Here is a 25,581-nt window from a genome sequence, read left to right as displayed (position 1 = left end):
TTGTCTTTTTTCCCCAACTTTTTTTTGCTGGTAACATTTATACTGGTTTTATCAGACTTTAAATTAATATTTAATCAGTCACTAAAAAGAAGAAACCAAGACAAAAAGGTTGACCTGTGCAAATAAAATATAGTTATCTTAGAGTAAGTATGTTGTATGAAGGCTGCAGCGTGTCACCAGAATGATTACAGATAATAACTTTTACCATAAATCAATTTTTTAAAAAAAAAGGTCATTGAATTTAAGAATAAACTCTTTTAAATATAAGTTTGTTATTATTATTATTGTGAGCCTTTGCACATCCCTGAAAATATATATTTTTGCAAACCCCTGTCTTGCTCTGTCATTTTAAACAGTTAAACCGTACACATTTTAAATGGTACTGTAATGCTTTTATTGCAATGTTTCTGTTCTACATTTATGTTTCTTGTCTATGCAGTAAATCACCAATGCACATTATGCTGTATGTTTGACTGTTTTCATTTTGCAATTGCTTTAATTTAAAATTTAATTTGGTTCTCTCTGCTATTTAAATGTGAGAATGCAGTTTACCACCTCGAAATGTAATGAAACTTGTTTCCCAGACTTTTATCACCATTTTAAAAAACAAAAGCAACACAAATGTATTTTACAACTACACGGAACCAAAATACTAATACTTTTTTTGTTTTCCAATAACAACTAAAATATAATACCAATATAATATTGATTTCATACAATTTAATTCTCCAAAGTGAGTTGTTTATTGTAATTTTATTGTAATTCTAACTTAGATACCATAAACAATTTCATCTCAATGTCTGTGTTTCTCCATTCATACCTTGATAGTCGCTTAAAATAACAGGAGAGGCTTTTCTTGGCTGCTAAATTAGCTCTTCCAATTTCTATAGAAACTTGTTTTCACTAGCATACATTTTGGAGATACATTTCATCATCTCAGCGTGATAACATTTACCTTTGCTGAAATAACAAGAGATGCATTTGATGCACATGATTACATGTGTGTTAATAAATGATGGAGTGATAAATCGAAAGAAATCTATCTATCTATCTATCTTATATATTATATTATATTATATTATTTTTTTTAAATTCTGGTGTAAATGGACTTCCATACATCCCTCATTCCCTGGACAGTAAAAATATACTGCTGTTAAACATTAATCTTCGTAACCATAACAACATGTAGGACTTCTCATGTTTTTCAATTAAAAAAAAATCTTGTATTAATAAATAATGAAATGGTAAATTTTGATATAGGAAGTCCTCTCAAGGTAGATATATATATATATATATTTATTAATTATTTATTTTTTTGTTAAAGGCATGATTTTTTTCGGGTGAAAATGGACTTCCATACATTCCTGATTCCCCGGACAATAAAAAATACTGTTACTAGAAACCATTGCCGTGCAGGACTGTGCGCGCTCCCGGGAGAGGCATGCAGTTCTTGGCAACCTGTGTCGGCGCTGTTGTAGGGGAAGCCAGATCGTGACAGGCTAGTATCGCCGGACTGTAAACATGGCGGCGTGCACAGCTACAGGGCTGTGCCGAACACCCCGTTACTATTAGCCCGAGAGACTGAGACACCCCAAAAAATGGAGACCGAAGAGGAGCAGCACATAACGACGCTCCTCTGCATGGGTTTCCCAGACCCCGACGTGATACGGAAAGCGCTTCGGCTGGCAAAGAACGACATAAACGAGGCAGTGGCGCTCCTGACAAACGAAAGCCCCGGACTCGGGTATGGATACGAGCCGATGGAGAGCGGGCCTGCCCCCGGCGTGGGCTCGACTGGAGACGGGGAAAACAGCGGGCGGACCGGGACTGGAGGGTTTGATCCCCCGCCTGCTTACCACGATGTCGTGGATAGCGAGGTAAGAGCAACTAGCGTTTCACCGAGCATCAACTGGAAGAACGAGGGAGGAGAACTGGGCTAATTGGAACTTACTGGGGAATAGTGGACTCGCCCATTTAACTAGCTAAACTTAGCAGCGTCGGTGCACCGAGCCCAACGTGAGCTGTCAGAGCAGGAGGTGAAATACTCTCCTGTCTCACGGGACAGGGCTCGTCAGTGGCTCATATTGACTGGAGAACTGTCTGCTAACATGAAGCATAGCTACTTACATGATGGAATAAACCGAAATCGCTATTCTAAACTTACAAGCTAACCCAGCTAGCTAGTAGCAGGCGGTAGCAGGCTAGCTAACGTTAGTTGGGAGTTGAACGCGCCAGTAGCAGGACCAGGTGTAGCAGCACAGAGGCATCACTTCAGTCACACATTTAAACTGGCGGTAACGTTACTCTGCTGGTGGGTAATCAGTGCTATCAGCTAGCCCGCGGACAGCTGGCCGGATCATTGAGTCTGCTTTGCAGCAGCTTTGCAGAGGTTAGCCGACGTTAGCTTTCAGGTTGGCTAACAGCGTCAACCGTGCTCAGCTCCCACCGAGGTTGCAGTCCACTCGAACCGGGACTCCGAAGCGGTTTCGCAATGTCTCAACCATACGTGGCCATTTTGATAATTCATCTGTGCACATTCTCAGCTGTCAAAATGCCAGTTTCTGGTGTCACTCAGTGATTACCGTTGGAGAATCTGTGCGTGCATGTGATGCTGTGAGGCCAGCTATGGGTTCCCTGACAGTTGTCAGTGATTTACCTTTAGGTCGTATCATGTTGTCCTAGTTCGCAGTGTTAATGTCGTGTTGTAACAGCTAACTGATCATAAATACTTGTCCACACAAGATATGCCATTATTGCTTTGATTGGCACCTCGTGGAGCTGGAGAAAACTCGCCCACAGTAACTTGACCTGAAGCCTGTTGCTCTCTCAGATCTCCTAAACCCTGCAGATGCTGCCAGAGGAGGCAACACATTCTTAGAAAGTCACAAGTCCTTTTAACTGTATCATTATTGATTCAGACTTCCCAACCACTTGTTGTATCCCTTTGATAGCTCTTTGAGCTGCTGTGATTAATATGGGTCAGCACAATAGACACAAATAAACTACACTGGTCCCAGTACCTGTTGGCCATCTTTCTTCCTCCTCATACTCTCTTACTGCTGTCACACTCTGATGCAGGTTGTTATAGTAAGTGTAGTACAAACAACAGTTGTTATTTACAGTATGCAGAAAATGGCATGCGCTTGCAGGTTACTGTGGATAATGAGCCTATTTATGTCAATATGCCAGCAGTGGCATTGTTACAAACTAACTCAGCCCAAAGTGACTCACTCTCTGAGTTCATTAAATTTCACTAAGAGCTGCCAAAAAGATTTTTCATGTATGCCCACATGCCAAAGAAGTCTAATTTGAGCCTATTTTTCCATTTAAACCAGCTTGTCTAATGAATGATTCATCTGTGTTTGAGCCATTCTTGTAATGGATTTCTCTACTCATGTATATTATTGAAGCATTAACAGAATTTCTATTTGTCGTGAAATGGAGACATTAACAGGTGTCACTCCCACATGTCATAGTAAGCTCTGAAACATGCAGCTTCAAGGATGAAAGTGCTTTATTTCCTTTATTCGCTTCCCTTGTTTGCTGTATTTGTGCTTAAGAGGCATGTCACAGGTCTTTGGCCCCATGTTTTGCTCCTAAATATAGTCCTGCAGTCTCCTTAACACACACACTAACACATTGCAGTTTTTGCAGGGGGTCCCAGGAGGGTTGCAGGGTGCATAGTAACAGCGCGGCGTGAGTTACCTCATCGTGCTGCACAACCACACACATGTGCTGTGCCCGCTTTGAGACCTGAACCTTTCCCCTAAAGGCTGTGAAACATAGAGCTTTGCAGCTCAGTTACATGTTTGTTTGCATGTTTGATTACTATTTGTGACAGGCTCTGCATGTTGTGTACAACTACAAGAAGGTATTCCTTTAATTTAAATGAAAGAACCTGTTTTTATGCTTAATTTAAATTGTCAGTTCTGGATTAGAAATAAAAAATTTTCCTTTTGGTTACTCTTTTGACCTAGTGTTTTCCAGGACCGGTGTTAGGTTAGTCTCTCTTTTTCCTTCCTCTCGTCCATCTATCTGTCATTTCTAATTTTCCTAGAAAGGGAAAGGATGAAATATGACGCTTCTTTGTTGCCTTCTTCTCCCCTTCCCTCTCCCCTGTTCTCCTCTCCTTTCTGTCCAGTCCATCACTTTATATTATATATGTATCAGTGTGCAGCGCAGTGTAACATGCTCTGAACATTTTGACCATTATGTATGCAAATATGTGGAGATGTATTCACAATGGGAAGCTTTGACCTAACTATACTTTGCTTTATTAATATTTCTACTGCACAGTGCCCGCAGGCAAAATGGACAAATGGGTTGTATTAGTTTTGGTCATTTATAATGTAGTGAGAGTTGAATTCCAGGGCTCAGTTATAGTTTAAAGGAGAACTTCTCCCCAAATTCAAAATTATTTATATTTTTCTCTTACGTGTAATGGTATTTATCAGTCTAGGCTGCTTTGGTGTGAGCTCCTGAGTGCTGGAGATATCGGCCGTAGAGATGTCTGCCTTCTCTTGAATATAATGGAACTAGAAGGCACTCAGCTTGTGGTGCTCAGAGCGCCAAAAAATACATTTGAAAAACTCAACAGCAATGTCTCTTTGTAGAACTCATAACCCGGCTGCTTAAGACAATCCACAGATGTTGTTGTGAGCAGTTTTGTGCGCTAGGAACTATTTTCTTTCTGCCAAGCGACATCTGCCAGCCCTATCACCACACAGATACTGCTAGCTCACCCACAATGCAAGTTTATTGTCACTTCAAACTGAAATTCATCTTGCGTCCTCAAACAGCTCAGCTCAAGGAGTTCACACACAAATTAGACATGCAATTACACAAACAGCACATCCTCATGAAAGCACGCCAAACAATTATAACCATGAAACACATCATTTAACATCCTCAGATTCACACTTTAGTCAGGAGCATGCTGATTTTGGTTTAGCAACAGGATAGACTGATGTATAGACAAAATTTTCAACCTGTTGTGTTCAAATGGAGGGACTCTGAATCATCCTTTTGAAGTGCAGAAGTTGGTATTCTCCTTTTAGAACATGCGAGGGGTCAGCAGAAATACACTTAGCAAGTCTGAGCATGCACATTTTGTGGGTTGACTGAAAGAAGTGTGCCAGAGGTTGGCCAGTAATCTTAACTCAAAGTTGATTGTATAGTAACCTAGCACCGCTAAGCTAGCTAATGTGACATCTCATCTGAGGTGGACATCATAAATGTTTACATCTTGTGCTGTCACAAGCACGAGCCATTAGTAGATGCACACTTCCTTCTGTGCATTGATACACTTAGTGGTTGTATTTGGGTAGACAGAAAATAGTTCTTACATGAAACTGCTCACAACAAGGTTTGTGTATTATCTTCAGTTACTAGGTCATGATTTCTAGAAAGAGACATTGCTATTAAGGTTTTAAAAATGTATATTTTTGGCACTTTGAGCACCACAAGCCAAGTCCCATCGAGTTCTGTTATATTTGAGAGAAGGCAGACATCTCTACAGCCAATATCTCCAACACTCTACAACTCACACCAAAACAATCTAGATTGATAAACAGCTCTACAGGTAAGAGTCAAGATACGGCTTTTTGATTTTGGAGTGAACTGTCCCTTTAAGATACCTTCTGATGCAACACAGCAGTCTCCACAGATTACTATGCTTAAATGCTTTGCAGAGTTACAGTGCAAACATAAATCATTAGTTGAATTCAGACGTGACTCGCTTTAGTGTTGCAGATGTGTTCTGAAATGTTTCACAGGGCAGCACTATTTCAGAGGAGGGAGTGCTGCAATTTAATAATGAATAATCAGATGACTTCATGAATATGTAAACAACTTTATGATGTAAATAATTCAATAATCCTTTGTCTGCTTTCACCACGTGGACTCATAGACTTTACTGCCACAGGCCATTTTGTTTTAATAGCACTTGTATGCTAAACCTGAACTTAGCATTTTGAACCATAAATGCAGAAGGTGTAAAAGGTGACTTTGAATGAGTTGAATTTTAACTTGCCCTTCATAACTGCTCAGATATGATCTGTGAAAATATGTCATCGTGGGTAGCATCCTTCTGATAACAAGACAGTGTCGTGTCATGTGGCAGGGTGTTTATTACATTTGACTTAAGCGCTCACACCCTGTCTTACACGTCACAACCCTTTTCTGTATCGCTCAGTGAAACACTTAAAACAAGCACCTGTCTGGATTTGTTTAAGCTTCTTGGGAGGAAATAGAAGAGACAAAAAGATGTAGCGATGAAGGACAGATTGTTGAGGAGAGGACACACTTTCCAAATGACTGCTATCGCTCTTCTCCCAGAGGGAGAGAAAGAATCAAGCATCATCCTCTCTGACTTTATCATTGCCAGAGGCCGTTTGGATTAACCTCACACAGAGGACAGCTGCAGTGTCCTAAAACAATGGTCCACGCAGGGACGAGCTGTGAGAAATAGCTTACCCATAGCATTATGTTGTAATTATGTTGTGTGTGTGTGTTTACAGAGGAGCAATGATGAGAATGGGAACTGCTCTGGGGGCAGCATGGAGTTTCCCACCACCAACCTGTATGAGCTGGAGAGTCGAGTCTTCACCGACCACTGGTCCATACCTTACAAGAGAGAGGAGTCTCTGGGCAAGTGTCTTATTGCTTCCACCTGCCTCGCCCGGCACGGTAAGACCATAATTGTGTGGGATGAAAATAGTTTTTGAAAGTCTGCATTAAACTAAACGCTCTCCATCTGTGTTATTGTGTGGGCGACATGTTTTGTTTTGAACTGTTGGGTGTTTATCACATGTTGTTATTTTGGACCCTCGTGCTACATGGCTCAATCTGTGTCTCCCTCGTCACAGCTATTTTTTCCCCCATGTGTCGAAGTGGGATAAATATGTGAATCAAACCTCTGCCTCTCTGTCAGGTCTTGCTGACGCTGACGAGAACTGCAAGCGGTTCATGGATCGGTGCATGCCGGAGGCCTTTAAAAAGGTGAGCAATGAAACAGAGCAGAGATTGACTGTAGTAGTTGATTCATTTGCACACATTTTCCTGACTTTTCTCCTTCCTGTCTGCTTTGTTCACCATCACCAGTTGCTGACCAGCAGTGCTGTGCACAAATGGGGCACGGAGATTCACGAGGGAATCTACAACATGCTCATGTTGCTGGTGGAGCTGGTGGCAGAGAGGGTGAAGCAGGACCCCACACCTGTGAACCTGATGGCAGTCCTGACTATGGTGTGTTGTCTCTCACTCTCTGTCTCTCTTAATATTTGCCTTTTAATAACCTGTCTTTTTGTATTTGTTCTTTAAAAAAAAAAAATTATTTAACTTAAGAATAAATCAAACACCCTCACTGCTGTTGCCAAGTGTTCACTCTTGGGGGAAATTTCGTGAGTATGATTGTGATTTTATGCTATACAAATAAAAACTGACTTGACCTGACCCTTTGAAAATGATGGAACATTTGGAGAACAAATAACCAACACATACTACTTTAAATGATCAATTAATATTTATTATGTGGCAAATGATCAATTAAGGAAGTTCCTTTAAACGTGCATTTTTAGTGTCAAGGGTGCTATCTTAAAGGGATAGTGCACCCAAAAATGAAAATTCAGCCATTATCTACTCACCCATATGCCGATGGAGGCTCAGGTGAAGTTTTAGAGTCCTCACAACACTTCCGGAGATCCAACTACACCTGAGCCTCCATCAGCATATGGGTGAGTAGATAATGGCTGAATTTATATTTTTGGGTGCACTATCCCTTTAACAATAAAGCGCCTCAATAATTTTCGTGCTCTGAATCAGCAAATTGCTTTACCCAGACTGATCTTTTCGTGAGCCTACGTTTAAAATTGAATCTGCCACTGTGAGTAATTGGCCTGTGGTGTGAAGATTGATTGGCTGTGTGCACATGCAAAAATTATTCCGGTTTTTGCCCTCATTCCGGAAAAGACAATATTCCTACTAAGCTGTTTACATGGATAATAAGAAAATGAATATTTAATTAATATTCCCGTTAATGTGCAGCAGCGCTAACTCTGATTTACTTAATGAAAAAGTGAAACGGCTGTCGCTTGTGTCAGAAGTTTTTGACCGGTGGCAAACTTTAATTCCTTTAACCACCCTCTTGAAAAGGTCGGTCTGTTAAAATCCAAGTAGTCTTCAAAAGTAGGTGTGTTTCCAGAAATATTGGCTTTTCTTTTGGCATGCATCTCAACCCCACAGCCTTGCACAACGTTGGTGAGTTAGCCTGTGTACAGCATATCCATGACAACGCACAGAGCTGACTGTAAACAGGCAAGAGGCTGTGTGTCACAAACTACGGTAAAAACCCCAACTGAGACATGTATTCCAAATAAGCTACATACATGTCCAAAGAATGCTATAAAAAGCTGAATAATATAGGCATATCCCGCATGTCTTAATCGGAAAATGGCGTAATTCAGAATAAGCTGTTTACATGACCATATTGTCATATTCAGAATAACGGAAATATTAGTGTGCACCACGTAAACGTTCCCAATGTCAGCCTGTCAATTTATCAAAGGTATTGGACACTTTTAAGAAGAGATAACTATTTACATTCTGTGTCTTTGTCCTTGTGTCCAGGCCTTCAACCCTGACAACGAGTACCATTTTAAGAACCGGATGAAGGGTTGTCAGAGGAACTGGGCGGAAGTTTTTGGAGAAGAGGCTAACCAGTTTGCAGTCTCTCCGAGCAACGCCTATCAGAAAGTAAGGGGTACCTCATGTGTCAGGACTCTTAAGTTTTATTGCAGTGTGTGTGCCTGTTTATCCAGACGGACGTGCAAGTATGTAAAGCTGTGCTGGTTTGAATATACACACTTCCTTATTAGCCTTTATTTACTCTTCAGGGGCAGACAAACGAGTTCTTCATCCACATTGTTGTGTAACTGAGCCACTGGGGCTCAGCAGAACATGTGTGACTGACACACAGCAGCTGTCAGAAAAGTTCTGTGTCTCACAATAATTTGCAGTGTCATTCCTGAATAACTAAAACATAACTATGTCTTTCAGGAGCCTCATGGTTGGCTGGTTGATTTGGTGAATCGGGTGAGTAATGAGCAGTCGCCCAGATGTTGTCTCCATGTCCATATGCCACAGTTGTGTCAGTTTGGCCTCATATTTCTCCTCTCCTCTTCTTTTCTGTGAAGTTTGGAGAGTTGGGAGGATTCACCGCCATCCAGACGAAGCTCAACACAGACGAAATTGAGATCGCTGTAAGAATAACCGTCCTCACTTTGATCTTTTTGCCTTCCGTACAAATGGTCTGACGTATGTTAAGAGTAATGGGATAGTTCCAGCCCTGGTGATGGATGGAGAGAAGCACTGTCGGCAGACTTTGAGACAGCCTATGCAGGCGAAAGGTCGTCATGTTTACCCCCACCGCTCTCAGCTGCAGGGGACTGAATGTCTCTCTCTTTCCCCCTTCCCACTAATACTCACTTACACACAGACACACTCTCTCATCCTCCCACTGTGTGATGGTTGAAATGCTCTGTTGTGTTATGTGTTCTGAGGCATCCTTGTACTGATGCTTCCTTCTGGGAACCTGGCCGGAACCACAGCCGTGCACAGCCATTGATTCAGTGTGTGCGAACACACACACATGCACACACACTCCCTCTAACCATTAGCATATTAATACGGAAGAGACCGGGCACAGACCACTCTTCAGTGGCAGTGGGAGCTCGGCAGAGTGTGTAAGCTGTCAGATACCTAACATACTCCAAGCACAGGAGGAAGAGACTGAAAGCGAAAGGAGAAAAGATAATGGGAGGAGAGCTCCCTACTCGACTGACTCCCAGGGCTGAGTCATTCATTTGTCTGCTTTGAACAGGAAGTCAAGTGCAAGGGGGGCGGGGGGGGCACTGAGTGAATAGAGGAGGAAGGTGGGGAGTCGGGAGCAGCTCGGAGAGAGCCCAGAAGCAGAGATGGAAGATAGCCAGATAAAAAAAAGACAGGAACACGGGAACCATTCATTAAGCTCCTGTGATTTAGCACTGAATGACAAATGACAGCTGGGCTCCGGTATTTGAAAGTCACCCACACATCTGTTTACGCTCACTCACATGCACACATGCACCAGTGAAAACACAGTATCAGTTTAAACACAATGTGACCTGTGGCCTTTAATTTGAGAGGAGTGGTGGAGGGCTGTTGTTGTTTACGTCTTCCTAATAAGCCATCAAAAGTGACACCCGTAGACGAATCCCATTCCCACAGCTATGCAAGACGGATTATGCTGACACGCCCTAAAAAAAACCCCAGAGAGATGCAATAAACAGTTCTTATCATAGTTGCTCATACTCAGCTGGTTTTGATAAAATGATTTCCTTTTTGGTTTGTGTCATGCCTGAGTTATTCTGTCTTCTTCCCCCCCTGCCTACAGTGTGTGTCAGCTCTGGTCCAGCCTCTTGGAGTTGGGGCAGAATACCTAAACTCCAGCCTCGTCCAGGTGAGCTATCTCATCTGCACACGCACTCACTCGAGTAGTACACTGACCCAGATCTTGTGAGTGGATACTTTCATTTTTTTCAGTTGAATTATGTTATAATTTACATCCTGTTAGTTTGTTTTCGGTCTGCCTTGTTCCAGTGTTAAAACTATCACGTGTTTGTTTATATGACCCTTGGACACCATTTAGATTTATATTCTATTTTTATTTGCTGTATCCTCTTACTGTTTTGCTGCTGCAGTGGCCTTAAAGTTTCATATTGTTTTTCCCCAGCCCATGCTCGATCCAGTCATCCATAAGATGATCAGATATGTGCAGAACCTGGAGGAAAAGGATCTCAAAGACAAGGTAGCATTTTATATTCGTCACCCTTTTATCAGTTAAAGAGAGAAGGGACAAAAACACGTATGTTCGGTACCCGGGAGTGGTCTAACTTGTTGGCATATTCGGGTTGGGAAGCCAGTGAGGGATTGTGTCCTTGTTGTGACACTGCTGGTTGGTCAGGGCGCTTGCACAGATGAATCTGGGGCATAGTGTGAATCTTTCATTGTGAAACAGAGTATATGGGCGTAGTTTAGTTACAAGAGGGATTTAAATCAAATCCTTTAGATCTGATGGGATGGGATGCTGTTGAGCAAAGTGGGCGTGGCCTAGCAAATACAGCACAATTGAGAGCTGTAGAGACACAGATGTGGTGAGTCAGTGGTTCTCAAATGGTGTGCTCTGTTGCAAATCCAGTTGGGCCGTGGGAATTTGTGATAACCACACATAATTATGCAGTATTCAACTGGGGCTATACAAAAAGTTATGAATGAATATTTAATTGACTGTATTAGTAGTGGGGTTTAAATTGCGGAAAAAAACTTCAATGGAAACGCCCGAAAATTTGCAAAAAAAATTTACGCTTGGAGGGGGTGGATTTGGCAGCGAATCGATAAAAAGAAAATGCGCCTTTTTGCTATGGAAACAGGTTTTGCAAATAAACGATGACGTACCGGCACACAGATCCTCAAATGTGGCCCTTGACATACAGAAATGTTTCAGCCAGAGTTCGTGAGTGACATGCTGCTGGACAACTACTTCCCAAAAGTCCTTCACACGCCTACGTTCCCATCAGAGGTCGCGTTAACCGGATATTCTCGGTCATTGACTGTTTTTTTACAACAATGACCGGAAAATCTGAAGGCCATCAGTCATTTTGACTGGTTGCAATTACCACCCCTGCCCACCACCCCGGCGGCGGAGTGCACAGTCAGTGGTTTAAGTGGCTGCCGTTTTCACACTGCAGAGAAAAAGTCATTCATCTGCTTCATGTAGCGTTGTTGACATAAAGCCCTGGTAACACCGGATGCGGAACCAAGGCACGGCGCCCAGCAGCGGAGGCAGTTTTCAGTCAGCGCCCATGTTAACCTATCTGACTGTCCGCTGAGCAGAGCAGAGCGCCCACGGAGACAGCGCTTCAGTTCGGCGTCTGGTCGACTTCTCAAGGGAACCGCGAGCGCTTCTGTCAAGCTGGATCGAGTGGATCGTACCAAACAGGAAGTCAGACACAGAAAAGATGAGAGAATCCGGCCAATTTTCAAAATAAAATAACAACAGCACACACTGAGGAACGTGAGGAGAAAATACCGTGTTTATAATTTAAAATAACACAACAGTGCATAACCAAACACATTTTTCAATACCCTAATCCCTTCATTACAATTTTAATTTTGTGTCACCGAGCCTACAGGCATAACTACATAACGCCCTGGACACACCGGATGCGTTAGTGACGCGTTAGTGCCGTCCAGTGTGTCCAGGGCAAAGCCTAATGGCACGGGTGTGTGGATGTCTGTTCATCTTTTCGTTCATGTCCTTATTAGTGCACACTTTATAACTTGCTTGTTGGATTTATTAAAAATGAACGAATGAAAACTAAATGTCTTTGAATATCTTTATAATAATTTAAAAACGAAAATTAAAATGACTGGTAAAAATAGATTATGACCGGATTTTTATGACCCTGTCGGTCAAAATGTCCGGCGACAAAAAAGTCTAGCGCAACGTCTGATTCCCATACACACGGAGAACAACGCGGTGGTCTCCTTCCAGCTATTTCCGACAGTACTCTTAACATTAAACTTCTTCTTTGTCGTCTCTTCTGCAAGATGGTTATGTACACTGTGAACGCTGACAAAATGCTAACCAGAGTTCTCCCAAGAGCCGACAGGTTTATCAGGAATCTGTCCATGGTCAGTTGTTGAGTGTCAGTTGAGTGTGTTGTTGTTTACAGTGGGCATAAGACGCTCTCTTATGACGTCATCTCATGGCACACTCTTCTTCCACGGGGGTGTTTTCATTTTTTTCATTTTTCACGAGAAGCGCCACCTGCTCTTCCTGTTGACACCCAATAATTGCAAAACAATAACGCATGGAAACGGGCATAAATTCGCATTTTCTTTTGCGCATTTTCACAAAATTCGCTCGAAAATTTCAATACATTTGGATGGAAACCCCACTTGTGTGTTGTGCACACCCATTTCCTAATAAAGAGGCAAACTCGACCTAAAAAATGTTATTTAAATTAATTTAATTTAATTTAATTTAAAAAACCCTTCGTCTGTGTGTGGGAATTACAAGGACATAGAATTATCTTACATTATTTCCTTTTAAAATGGATGTGTTATTGGTGCTTTCATGTAATTTTAAAGAGTTTAAAATTAATTCTTGAACCATTTTGTGAATTTTTCTTGAGTAATAGTTGGTTGTCAATCATTATTTGATGTTATTAAATAAAAATAAACATTTGTGTCGTGATAAGAGTGCTAACACACGTTATAAAGGCTATTGTGCACAGACACAAATGCAGGTGTGCCTTGACATTTTGGCTCGCCCTTTGGTGTGCCTTGGGGTTATGGAGCTTTCCCTTATTGTAAGATTAGAAGAGCACAAAGAGGGATTAATGAACAAATTGGAGCACAATCATGCTGTTTTAAAAATGTAAACAAAGCTCCTCTAGCTCGTATGACTGACAAGCTAACAATTAAGCAGTTTTACCTGATGAGCGGGGTTAGCTTGTCACCCCAAATTACATTTGATTCAATAAATGTATGTATGTTTTCTCAAGCTCAAGATGATTCGCAGTATTACAGGAAGAAAAATGAGAGGGATTTTATTGTTAAAATACTTTATATATGGTGTTTTTTACATGAGATAATCAACAATGAGGGACACAGGATTAGAATTTAGAAGAATTATTTATTTAACTGTCTCTTTAAGAACTTGTAAATGTTGATTGTGAGCCAACCAAGATGTTACTAACTCAGTTATTCGTCATTTGCCTGTTAACCGTAGCGTCTGGTAAGCATCCCAGACCTGCTGTCGGCCATCAAGCTGCTGTGTATGCGGTTCCAGAGGGAGCTGGTTACTGTCGTGGATGACCTGCGGCTGGACACACTGCTGCGCATGCTCAAAACCCCTCACTTCTCTACCAAGATGAACTCCCTCAAAGAGGTTAGCTTTTAATGGATCTGAAGTGTCAACGCTAAGGCAAGCAAAGATGACTTTTTTTGGGTGATCTAAAGTCACACTGTTTTTGTGTATCTTTATCTCTCAGGTGACAAAGTTGATAGAGGAGAGTACAGTGTCAAAGACAGTGAAAAATGCCATTGACACAGATAAACTTTTGGACTGGCTGGTGGAAAACTCAGTCCTATCAATAGCACTGGAGGGTAAGGAAATCCATCACTTCCTGTCACAAACTGCAAAACACTTGAAGTTTGTGTAACCACTTAGAAACAACATGGAAACCATTACAATGATCAGGCTTTCAGGTTGAAGTTGACTCTTTACACTGTGGTCATTGACTGTTTTTATGTCCTAGGTAACATTGACCAGGCTCAGTACTGTGAGAGAATTAAGGGAATCATTGAGTTGCTGGGGAGTAAACTGTCACTGGACGAGCTCTCCAAGATCTGGAAAATACAGGTCAGCACCAGTGCACACATCACAACAGTAACAACACAGTCATCTCTGGGTATTTATTACATTTTCACTGAAGATATGCTATGCAGGATTGTCCTGAAACACAGTGTATAGACCTATAAGGAAGCAATTCAAAGTTGTGGATGGTACCAACAGAAGCGTTCCATACTGTCCCCATGTTTGGTCCCCCCTCTGTTGGGGTACCTAGCACACAGATCTGGTACTAAAAGGTGGAGCTGTGCACACTGCAGTCTGATTGGTCAGTAGAGGACGGTCACTCTGCTCAGGGCTGAGTTGTGTCAGGCTCATGTAACCACTGTTTTTTTAAAGATATTTTTTGGGGCTTTTTAGCCTTTAATTGATAGGACAGACAAGCGTGAAAGGGGGAGAGAGAGAGGGAGTGACATGCAGCAAAGGGCCACAGGCTGGAGTCGAACCCGGGCCGCTGCAACAGCCTTGTACATGGGGCGCCTGCTCTACCACTAAGCCACTGATGCCCCGCTGTGGAGAGTTTTATTAGTAAACTGTAACTATAAAATGAAAGGATGTTTTGCTGCCTCTCACAGCAGCTGGAGTCTGAGACAAACACATTTAATTTAAGACTTCTGTTTGCAGTGGGTCTACGTACCATGTCTGAAGGGTTACTTTTGGTTCCAAAGGTATCATACCGAAAGTGTTTGGTTGAAACAGAGCTTTTTACTTTCACTTTCGCCAGCCAGGGTGTTTACAAACAACAACCAACAATCCTGCATAGTAAACCTTTAATCACGTTGAACAGGTTTTTCTCTTTGTAATTGCTAAACTTTAAACACAACTGTTAGCATATTTTATGTACACAGAAGCATTGCTGATACTGAATGTGTTCATGTGTGAGAATGTCCATATGTTTGTTGTATCTATTGATTCCTGTGTGGCCATTTCAGGCAGGCCAGTCATCAACTGTGATAGAAAACATTCATACAATCATTGCTGCTGCTGCTGTGAAGTTCAGTTTTGATCAACTCACCCACCTCTTCGTCCTCATTCAGAAGGTCAGTGCTGTCTCTGTGACATTTTGGGGCTAAATTGACTCAGTGGAAAGTGGGTTGTAAGTCTGCGCACAGTGGTAATAATCTGTTTGCATGTTGTTTAGAGCTGGGAGGTCGAGAGCGACCGCGTGAGGCAGAAGCTGCTCAGTTTGATCGGGAGGATCGGCAGAGAGGCTCGCTCTGAAACTACAACTGGAAAGGTATGTTGGTGTATCTGTCATTCTGTCGGGGCTAAAGACAGCGAGAAGTAAACAGGAGAAATAGATGTTGAAATCTGCAGTGTGTCAGGTTTCATTGTGAAAGTGGAGACAGAAGCATCTTGTGTGTGTCTGTTTAGGTGCTTGAGGTGCTGTGGGAGTTGGCTCACCTCCCCACCCTGCCTACCAGTCTCGTTCAGCAGGCGTTGGAGGAACACCTGGGGATTCTGAGCGATGCCTACGCTGTCAAGGAGACTGTGAAGCGCAGTTACATCATTAAATGTATTGAGGACATTAAGAAGGTGAGACAGACGTGCTACAGATGCCTCCTATTGTCCCTGCGGATGTGGGGGCGAGTGTTTATTGCAGTGAAGTGTTTTACGAGGTCATTCCAGGATCAGCCCCAAGAGTAATTATATTTGTTGTTGACTCAGTATTTACATGAATGAAGACGATGTGCAGCTCCAAAATGCAGCTTGACATATTTAAAGGAAACTCTACACTGGGCTCTTATATATCTCTGCCTGCTGTGACAGCTTTGTTTTTAAGTTGGCACGTCCTTGTTAGTGCTGCCCTTCAGTTTGTTTACATCTCTTCCATCTATGTCAACATTCCATGGAGCTGTAGTGGAGATGGGGCCACTCTCTGGCTCACGTTTAAAACAACAAGTGTCTGTCAGAGTTCATTTCTTATTTCAAACCTCAAGAAAAATGTCTTATTTCCTCTCTTGGTTCATTCCCTTGATCCCTCTGACTGTGCCAGAAATATTGTGACACTACAGAGGCTGATGTCACTCAGTCTCTTCTTTCTTTATCATCCTGTTCCAGAGCGCTGCCTCAGTATTTACTTGAGTCAGTAATTTCCATAATTAATTCAGATGTAGGGCAGGGCGAAATAACGAGTATGTACGATATATATTGGTACATTTTCAAGCAAGATATGAATTTAGACAACACCGTTTATATCGATATAGGGTCAAGCTGCGTTACATAACGCATACCAGTGACAGTCAGCGAGACGCAGAGCTGCTCCTCTGTTTAATCTGTCTGTTAATTAGTCTACAGTGTGACATCAGTCTGTATGTTGCACGTGCTACACTAAATCAGTCTGTGAGGTGAATTAAATGACCTCAGCACATGTGCAGTACAGCGCTGACCTTCCAATTTGTGTGCGAGGTGGATCATAGCGTGACGCCGCTCTTCTTCATAGTTGTAGTCTACTTTTTGACACCGAGACAGCGCCTGGATCCCAGCAAGCAATAGTCGTGATTTAAACGTATTGGCTATATTTAGCTCTGATTTAGTCTAGCTACATGTAACCCAAATCTAGCGGATTTAATTTTGAAATTGATTAAATGTAATTTTTGCCATTGCAGATGGCATGCGGTATGATATTCAATCACGTATGGAGAGTCAACAGTAATTAAAATATGTTTATCTCCATTTTTTGGACATGGTCTCTACATAGCCGTATAATTGATGACGTCGACACTTTGGCTATGGTTAGACGTCTACCAAATTTTCACTGACAGCCCAGATTCAGCCATGATTTAGCCTAGACGTCAGGTCTCATGTAGACAGCTATTAGATGTTTTTTAAACCAAAAAATGCTTGCTGGGATGCAACAGATGTGTTGAAAAAATGCAGCGACAGCACAGACGTTTCAAATACAAGATGTATATAACGTAGACAAAGTGTCTCTCACTCCTTCCCTCCCTCAGCCTCTCTGTTGATGCTCTGCGCATAAGTAAGATTAATAGCATAAATATATGAACGGATTTAAATCGTTTTCCATCACTAGATTCATTTGAGAGGCCAACAGATGGAAAACGACTTTTTAACTCCACAAAGATTAAGTGTTCCAAACTACAATAGATTTAGGCCTTCTTGATACTTTTATTCTCATGTTATGGTTTTGTGTCCTGTCCTGCAAACCTTTAAACCTCTGTAGTTCCAGTGCTATGTGCAAAAACATTAACGTACAGCCCTGCTATTTATTTTATATCATTTTTCATTTACTTGTTGTGCAGCTGCATATTTTCAAACAGGAAGAAAATGTCTTTGCATTTTATTTTGATCACAATGTTTCCATCCAAAAGTGATTTGAATCATTGGGAAATGCGCATTAAAAGAAATACGAATCCTGTGTGTTTCCATTAAACGTACGGACTTTGGTGAAAACTACGAACTCGCGCAAGTTTTCCCGCAGAACCGGAAACAAAACAAGTCTCGCATTCTTCTTCTTCTGCGTTTTCTGGCGGTTGGCAACCAGCTTGTAAATGCATTACCGCCTTCCCGACCCGGAGTGTGGATATCACCATGGAAAGAGGTGCACTACGTCAGACTTAATTCGAACATAACTGTTTCCATCCCCTGTTTTGCCAATCAACATTTTTTTCAAACCAAAATACAGCTAAAACGAGCGTATTTTAGTTTGTGCGAATCAGGGGATTTTAATTCAGATTTTGGCATTTCCATCATAATTTTCCGATGCAATACTTTGTAGATGCGCATCTAAACAGGCTGATGGAAACATGGCTAGTGTCTGTTTTTATAAAAGTGCTTGTGACATCTCAAATGCTGCTTTGACTTGCAACTGAAAACATGTAGCTCATTTCATAGAAAATACCGAGATATGAATTATTGTCCATGTCGCCCAGCCCTACTGTCAATCATGTCAGTCACTGCGCATGAACTGTGGTCAAACTGCCAAACTAGGCAGTGCTGATCAAATATTAATAAAGATTCTGTCAAGGCGTTACCCATCTCTCACCTCAGATGTTTTCAGGAACATATTTCAGTGAACTGTTTAGCTGTAAAATGACAAAGTTTGTGACCCAGCTGCTGTGTTGGACACAGTCTAAGGAATACCAAGCACTGCCCACTGGCCGAAGCAAACGTCATTTTACAGCTAAACAGTACACTATAACACCTCCATTAATATTTGATGAGTGCTGCCTAGTTTGACAGTTTGACCTCAGTTCAGGAGCAGTGGTTGAAATGATTGACAGCTGCGTTACAGACTCCTCATCTGTGATTGGCTGTTGTCTTTCTCATGCAGTAAAACCATTAAAAGCAGCAGAATAGGCAGACGAATATGATTTTCTTCACAGGTTTTCTGTCTTATTTAGTGCTGGGTGAATAAAGTGACAGTTTCAGCAAATATGACAGATGATAGATATTTATTATAGAAGTTACTCACTACAGCTTTAATGATGAATAGGGGGACTTAAAGTAAATTGTTACCAAATAGTCTTAATTTTTATTGATACTGAAATTATCAAGGTTAGAAATACATGAATCTCTGTGGATGGAATTAATGTGTATTTTACAAGTACATGTAGGAAAACAAGGACCAGTGAAATGTGCTTTACTTGTGCAGATTCAAATGAAATGTATGTTTGTAAAATCACACTCAGGAGGACTCTAAAGGCAGCGACACTCAAAGCTCATTTCTTACTGGCACTTGGGGCAAGAAGAAAGCTAACGCTTTGGCCAAAGTAAGAGAAAAAGCCCATTTGATTTATAATTCCACTGAAAAAGCTGTACCCAGTCTCGCTGCTTCACGCCTGCCAACCAATCGTGGAGGAGGGCTTGACCACAAAGGGGTTTTATTGGTCACAGGTTGATAATTTCACACTTGATTGTAACAGGAGGCAGTTTGACCAGGTGTGTGTTAATCTGCTGCTCGCCTCACTGAGAGGGCTTTGGCACTGATGAATGATTACACAGTGGTGTTGATCCTGTCCTGGGTGAGAGCTGGCTGCATTAAATGAGTGATTTAGCCGCTGGATGAATGCTCAGCTTTGGTGGAAGTGCTAGCACATATACTCATGCGAAGAGGAATCTAATCAGAGCCTCGGTGATGTAAAAGATGCACATGTTTGATTTGGACTTTCTAAGAAGTTGTAGGAAAACAAATTTAAACCTGAAACAGTCAAAGTTTGCTCAGTGTTTCACATCCCTGGCTCTGGTTTGTTTTCTCATGTTTACACAACTACAAAAATACTGGGTCTGGGATGACAAAGCAATCTCATTACAAAATCTTATTACGACATGTTTGTGTGCTTTAGTGTGTATCATTGTCTGGTGTGTGTGCGTGTGTGTCTCAACAGGCATCTCAGCAGAGCAGTCCTCAGGCCGTCTGGGTTGTTCCTGCCCTCCGTCAGCTGCACGAGATAACCCGTTCTTTCATCAAGCAGACCTATCAGAAACAAGACAAGGTAGCAGAAACAAACACACAGTCGAAACGGTTGTACAGTTGGTGCACTGTTGCCATGGTAACCTTTCCCTACCGCCCTGCAGAGCATCATCCAGGACTTGAAGAAGAACTTTGAGATCGTCAAACTGATCACAGGATCCCTTGTGTGCTGCCACCGACTGGCTGTGACCGCTGCTGGAAATAATGGCCTCTCGGGCTCAACTCTGGTGGACGGACGATACACCTACCAGGAGGTTTGTTTGTGTCCGACTTTCTCTCATTGGCTCTTTTCTTAATTTCAATTTGATTTAAGGAGTCAAGCTTAATTTTATTTCCTGTGTATAATAATAAAACAGCGTATGTTGACAGCGTGTGTTTGAGGGTCACAATGATGACACGTGTCTCTCTGAATCTCCGTCTAGTATCTGGACAGCCACCTGCGCTTCCTGGCCTTCTTCCTCCAGGAGGCCAGCCTCTACCTGGTCTGGAACAGGGCCAAGGAGCTCTGGGAGTGCCTGGTGTCGGGGCCGGATGTCTGTGAACTTGACCGTGAGGTATGAAGGCGGTTATGCAAATGAAGCCTTTGTCCTTGTCCGTGTGTTTGTGTTTGCAACCACCTTTCTCTGGATGACTGCTCTTGAGGAACACTTGCACACACATTAGCCATTCACTCCACACTCCTCTTTATTTTAAGTATTTTAAGACAGTATTTAAGTGCACAAACATACATTAAAATAAGAAGAAAATGAAAAAAAATTGGCACATTTTACAGGATCATATGTTGGTTTTAGAACCAGGATCATGACATTGTCTCAGAAACAATTTGTAAGTACGCAAAAAAGTTTATTTTCTACCTCCTAACATGAGCCTTCAACCTTTTGCCCAAAAAATGTGTATCTAAATAAATCAAGCTTATTGAACATCACTCTCCAAAACAAAGAGCGGACAAGTGAGTCTTACTGTGCATTCACACCAAAAGCGTCATGAGCGTCATAAGCAGCCGGCAGCCATTCATTTTCAATGTACGCTTGCTACAAAGGGCGTCAGGGGCGTCGGCTGCAGCGAGCGGCGCGATGCCAGCGACCAGAGCGTCAAGTAGAAGTTGAGAGAAGCTGAACTTTATGCAAATGAGCAGCGCCGCTGCTGAAGCAGCAGCCAATTGCAGACTGGGATTCGGGTACGGAGGTCTGGGCTCTCCCGGAGCTGTACGAGCCGGTGAAATTCACCGTGGAGTTGCCAGGTTTGCAGGACTCTGTGGACCCAGACGGCCTGACGGCTCCGGTCCCTGTGTTTCCTCAGCAAATACACCGATGCAGTACAAAGCAGGCTTCCGAAAGTGCGATTAAAGAGCTCCCACTTATTTACCACCAATTACATTTCTGAGTGGTCCTAGGAGAGTAAAATCATAATTATAAAGGACTCTATATTGACTGTGTTTATTAGCGTTATTTTAATTGTGTAATGAAAGTCATGAATAATACAAAGTGAAGACATATATGATATATTTGTTCATCCTTGTAAAGTGAACAGCCGTGTCAGCCTTGATGGACACATCTGCAGCAGCCGGCCCCGCCCCTTTGGCCCCTGCAAGCGCCTGCTGGAGCTGCTGCCAAGCAGCGCGATGCCAGCGACCTGAGCAACCACTGGCGCTCATGACGCTTTTGGTGTGAATGTACCATTAGTTTTAACAAAAGCAACTACAAAGAACTTTTATTTTGTGTTGATTTTGGCGGCCCCTGTGGACAAAAGCGGTAGTATTTCCATGAGCACCTCCGCCTCATGTTGTAAAGATCTTTATCTGGCTCTTGATTTGTTTTGGAAGTGAGTGAAAGAAAGATGCAAAGTAGTTTGAATACTGTTTTTTCCTTTTTTAAAAGAGGTAGCTGTTTGCAGGATGCATAGAGATGAGGTAATTGTGGCTCTGTAAGATTAATAACTGTAATATGACAATGACTTTGTTTTAGCCACCAGCATAAACTCATATATTGATGTATAAACCTCACCTCGCAGTGTATTTCAAAAAATAAAATAGACGTATTACATACCTACCTCGGAGGAAGTGGGCCAATTTTTTGAATCCTTTCAAATCCTGCAGTTCTCCCCATCTGTTGAATGAGTGACCAGAGTTGACTCATGTTTTCATCCGTGCTTTACCTTTTTTTCATTTTTCTCTTTGCTCATCCTGTCCCAGTATCAGCCAAAAAACGTAACGTCAATATTAACAGTATCTCGGGTGCCCTGGTGCCTGGGTTCAAGTCCGAGCCGTACCGCTTTGCTGCATGTTTTCAATCTCCCTTCTATCCCATCTATCTTCAGCTGCTCTTAAACAAAAGACAGAAAAAGCCCACAAAATGAGTGAAATGATCTGAAGACAACTCTCCTCTTGCACCCTGTTGACTGGCTAATGTAATACTCAGCACTCTCTTATAAAGAGAGGCTCTTACGGTCTTCGGCTGTAAATTATTTCATATGATTTGGCGAGGAATCAGACCAGGGGACAGGCCTTAACAATAATAACTATATAGAAATAGTACTTGCTGTTGTTCGTGTTTGCGTATGTAGGTCACGTGGAGGCGTCAGTATTAAATTGAGACAGTTTCATAACCTTGTTGCTGCTTTAACCATTCTACATCTTTGCTCGACTCTGTGCTGCTCCTTCATTTATTACCTTGTTTCCTGCTGTTTTGAGTGTTTGCTGTACATTTCGGTCAAAGATCTCTCAATCAAAAACACACACGTAGTTACACGTAAGATAGAGCAGTCAGAGGCAGACTGAGCACAGATCAGACGTCTAGTCTGTGTGTCATTTAGTTGATTTGGCTGATATAATTGGATGCACTGACCCTGAGCATCCTTTCTCTGCCTTACTGTGGAGTCAGGTCTTTTCATAGTTGAGTGAACACGTTGACATTGTGACTAACTAAAAGTAGCATCTAATCAACAGCTGCTCTTTGTTAACTTTATTACCCTCTGAGGAACACACAAGGCATGTATCCAAGATTCAGTTCACCCACCTTACACATGGTATGTTTTAATGTGTGCAGATGTGTTTTGAGTGGTTCACCAAAGGACAACATGACCTCGAGAGTGATGTTCAGCAGCAGCTCTTCAAGGAGAAGATCCTAAAACTGGAGCCCTATGAGATCACAATGAATGGTGAGAGACTGCACGGAGATGCAGCACTGACAACACCTCAGCCTTTTAGGATTAGTTGATTAACACGCCTGTGATACAGCAGTTAACATGTTTTACTTGTCTCCCAGGTTTCAATCTGTTCAAGACGTTCTTTGAGAATGTTAATCTGTGTGACCATCGCCTCAAACGCCAGGGAACTCAGCTGGTCAGTTCTCATTCGTTTTTCTCTGCATTTAATGTTTTGGTTTTTTGTACCTGCTGATTTTGAGCTGATGAACACTAAACAATACGTATGGAGATAAAACACATCTGGATTACCATTTATATTTAACGTATCATATGGTCTGATTTCAGTGTGTGGAGCGACTTGACCTGGCAGGGATGGACTTTATCTGGCGCATCGCCATGGAAACCCCTGATGAAGAGATAGCCAATGAAGCAATCCTGCTAATTATCACATATAGCTACACCAACCTCAATCCTAAAATGAAGAAGGTAAATATATGAGTGTGCACACATGCCTCCTCCAGCTGTCCCCTCATGTGTGTCTCACTATCTGTAAACTACATTGTAACTTAAATGGGAGCTATTATTATTTTTGTTGCAATGTCTCATGTTCATATTAAACATGGCTTACGTTTTAAATAATTAGGTACACTTATGTAAAACTGTGAGGCGTCCAGGTAGAGCTGAGTGGTAAGAGAAAAATGAAGACAAACATGAATCTAGTCTTTGCATGCCAATTTTGCAGCGGGAGCTCAAAGTATTTATTAGCATCTACTAGCATACGGCATTGTCATGCTGATCAGTGAGTTATTTCATGCTGCATTTTTTATTGCAGCAGCAGTCACACAGTGGGATGGTCATCCCAAATTTAAGTCAGAATTTTATCCCAGGCTGTCTTTGATTGCAAGACCATGTCAGCAGTCATCCTTGAACTTCTCTCACTGTGCGAAACCCCAAAATCGCAGTGTATACCAGGTTTTAGCTGCATGTCATTCCCTGTCTCTCTCCCCTCCTGTCCTGACATGCACTGTGACATGTAGCTACGTGCTAATGTCAGGGAAACCTGTAATCCTGAAGGTTGATGCTGTTAATTTCTCCTCAATTTTGGATCGTATTCCTCACCGAAGATTTCATTTGTGAAGATTTTGGTTTAGAAGCTTTTACTGGTGATTGTTCACAGTAGAAAGTGCTGCTATACTCCGTCACAATCATTCCTCCAGCTGTTATGGCAGTGCAGAGACACTGAGATGCCGAAGACCCAGAAAATCTGGCCAATTGCAGCTGACTGGGCTTTTTTTGGGTGGGCGGCTTAAAGAGACACGCGCTAAATGGAGCCTCTCAGACAGAGTTTGAATACAGGTGTTCCAGCACAGACAGTATGAGAAAAATAATGTGCTTTTTGAACATTACAGCATGTAAACATGCTCTAGTAGAAACCCAAAATACAAGTATGGACCAGAAAATGAGCAGAAGAGGTGCCTTTAAGATGCTGCCATCTTGTTTAAGGACATCATTTTGCTTTGAATCTAGAGATTCACAGGAATCTTTTTGTTTCCAGTGTTAACATATGTGAGTTGGTTTGTTTTGTCCCTTTCTGAAGCTTGAAGCCACCTGTGATATTAACTCTTGCTTCCTTCCAGGATTCTGTGTCTTTGCACAAGAAGTTCATTGCTGATTGTTACAAGCGACTGGAGGTGAGTAGTGGAACCTGTTACTGTTCGGAGTGATTGTGACGTTTCACAGACATCATCACCTGAAAGCCTATTTCTGTTTCTGTGTTTCTCAGGCAGCCAGCTCGGCCCTGGGTGGGCCTACTTTGACACATGCTGTTACTAGGGCAACCAAGATGCTGACGGCCACTGCCATGCCGACTGTGGCCACATCTGTACAATCACCATCCAGGTACAGAGGGGGGTTTGGGTAAGAGCATAGTTACTAAACCTATTAAAACATATTTTTTCTTTTGTCTAAATGTTTCTCGTCGTCACAGAGACTCAATTCATTCTTGACGACTGTAGAACACACACAAATAAAACACTTGTTTCAGTCTTGTTGAAACTCTTCTGTTGATGTTCCTCTCTAGGTCCACTAAGCTGGTGATAATCGAAAGACTGCTGCTACTGGCTGAACGCTACGTCATCACTATAGAGGTAAGCCCCGCCTCCTTTACTGTAAGGTTTCACTATCATGTTAACAGTAAATATGTCAGTAATATATAAGACACAATGATAGTTTTAACACAATCCATAAGAAGATGGATCCTTGAAACGAGGATTGATGAGATTTTTTTGTGTTTTAAGATGCAGCATTGTTTAATTTGTGTGTGCGTGTGTGTGTGTGTGTGTGTGTTTCTGTGTAGGATATGTACTCAGTTCCTCGCACTATTCTACCTCACGGGGCCTCGTTCAATGGACACCCTATCACTCTTCACATCACCTACGAGTCAACCAAAGACACTTTCACCTTAGAGGTAAGACTCTTCTTAAGCCCTGTTTAGACAGGAATTGTGCAAATTTGCAGGAAAGCCCAATCAGTCTTTTTTCAGCATTGGCAG

At 42.1% G+C, this 25,581-nt stretch overlaps 1 protein-coding gene across 3 annotated transcripts in view; it reads left to right on the top strand.

The window, feature by feature from the left end:
- The first annotated feature begins 1,458 nt into the window (after window positions 1–1,458).
- The window catches only part of usp24 (ubiquitin specific peptidase 24), a 50,069-nt gene continuing 25,946 nt past the window's right edge, over window positions 1,459–25,581 (top strand). Inside the window, exons 1-26 of one of the 3 annotated variants that reach the window (XM_049588135.1) lie at window positions 1,459–1,877; window positions 6,519–6,687; window positions 6,932–6,999; window positions 7,102–7,245; window positions 8,626–8,751; window positions 9,055–9,090; window positions 9,192–9,257; window positions 10,430–10,495; window positions 10,769–10,843; window positions 13,832–13,990; window positions 14,094–14,208; window positions 14,361–14,464; window positions 15,385–15,492; window positions 15,594–15,689; window positions 15,827–15,988; window positions 19,105–19,185; window positions 19,801–19,908; window positions 19,991–20,140; window positions 20,309–20,440; window positions 22,931–23,042; window positions 23,150–23,226; window positions 23,376–23,516; window positions 24,668–24,721; window positions 24,814–24,929; window positions 25,111–25,177; window positions 25,387–25,497. In XM_049588135.1, the coding sequence (XP_049444092.1) occupies window positions 1,599–1,877; window positions 6,519–6,687; window positions 6,932–6,999; window positions 7,102–7,245; window positions 8,626–8,751; window positions 9,055–9,090; window positions 9,192–9,257; window positions 10,430–10,495; window positions 10,769–10,843; window positions 13,832–13,990; window positions 14,094–14,208; window positions 14,361–14,464; window positions 15,385–15,492; window positions 15,594–15,689; window positions 15,827–15,988; window positions 19,105–19,185; window positions 19,801–19,908; window positions 19,991–20,140; window positions 20,309–20,440; window positions 22,931–23,042; window positions 23,150–23,226; window positions 23,376–23,516; window positions 24,668–24,721; window positions 24,814–24,929; window positions 25,111–25,177; window positions 25,387–25,497 (2,922 nt within the window). In that variant the 5' untranslated portion in view covers window positions 1,459–1,598. Of the gene's footprint in view, window positions 1,878–6,518; window positions 6,688–6,931; window positions 7,000–7,101; window positions 7,246–8,625; window positions 8,752–9,054; window positions 9,091–9,191; window positions 9,258–10,429; window positions 10,496–10,768; window positions 10,844–13,831; window positions 13,991–14,093; window positions 14,209–14,360; window positions 14,465–15,384; window positions 15,493–15,593; window positions 15,690–15,826; window positions 15,989–19,104; window positions 19,186–19,800; window positions 19,909–19,990; window positions 20,141–20,308; window positions 20,441–22,930; window positions 23,043–23,149; window positions 23,227–23,375; window positions 23,517–24,667; window positions 24,722–24,813; window positions 24,948–25,110; window positions 25,178–25,386; window positions 25,498–25,581 lie in introns of all 3 variants that reach the window. The other 2 variants (XM_049588134.1, XM_049588136.1) reach the window with 2 other exon arrangements.

This window comes from Epinephelus fuscoguttatus, linkage group LG10 (assembly GCF_011397635.1).
Source record: "Epinephelus fuscoguttatus linkage group LG10, E.fuscoguttatus.final_Chr_v1".
Lineage (NCBI taxonomy): Eukaryota > Metazoa > Chordata > Actinopteri > Perciformes > Serranidae > Epinephelus > Epinephelus fuscoguttatus.
Note: the sequence above shows the minus strand (reverse complement) of the source record. Positions and strands in the feature narration are given on the sequence as shown.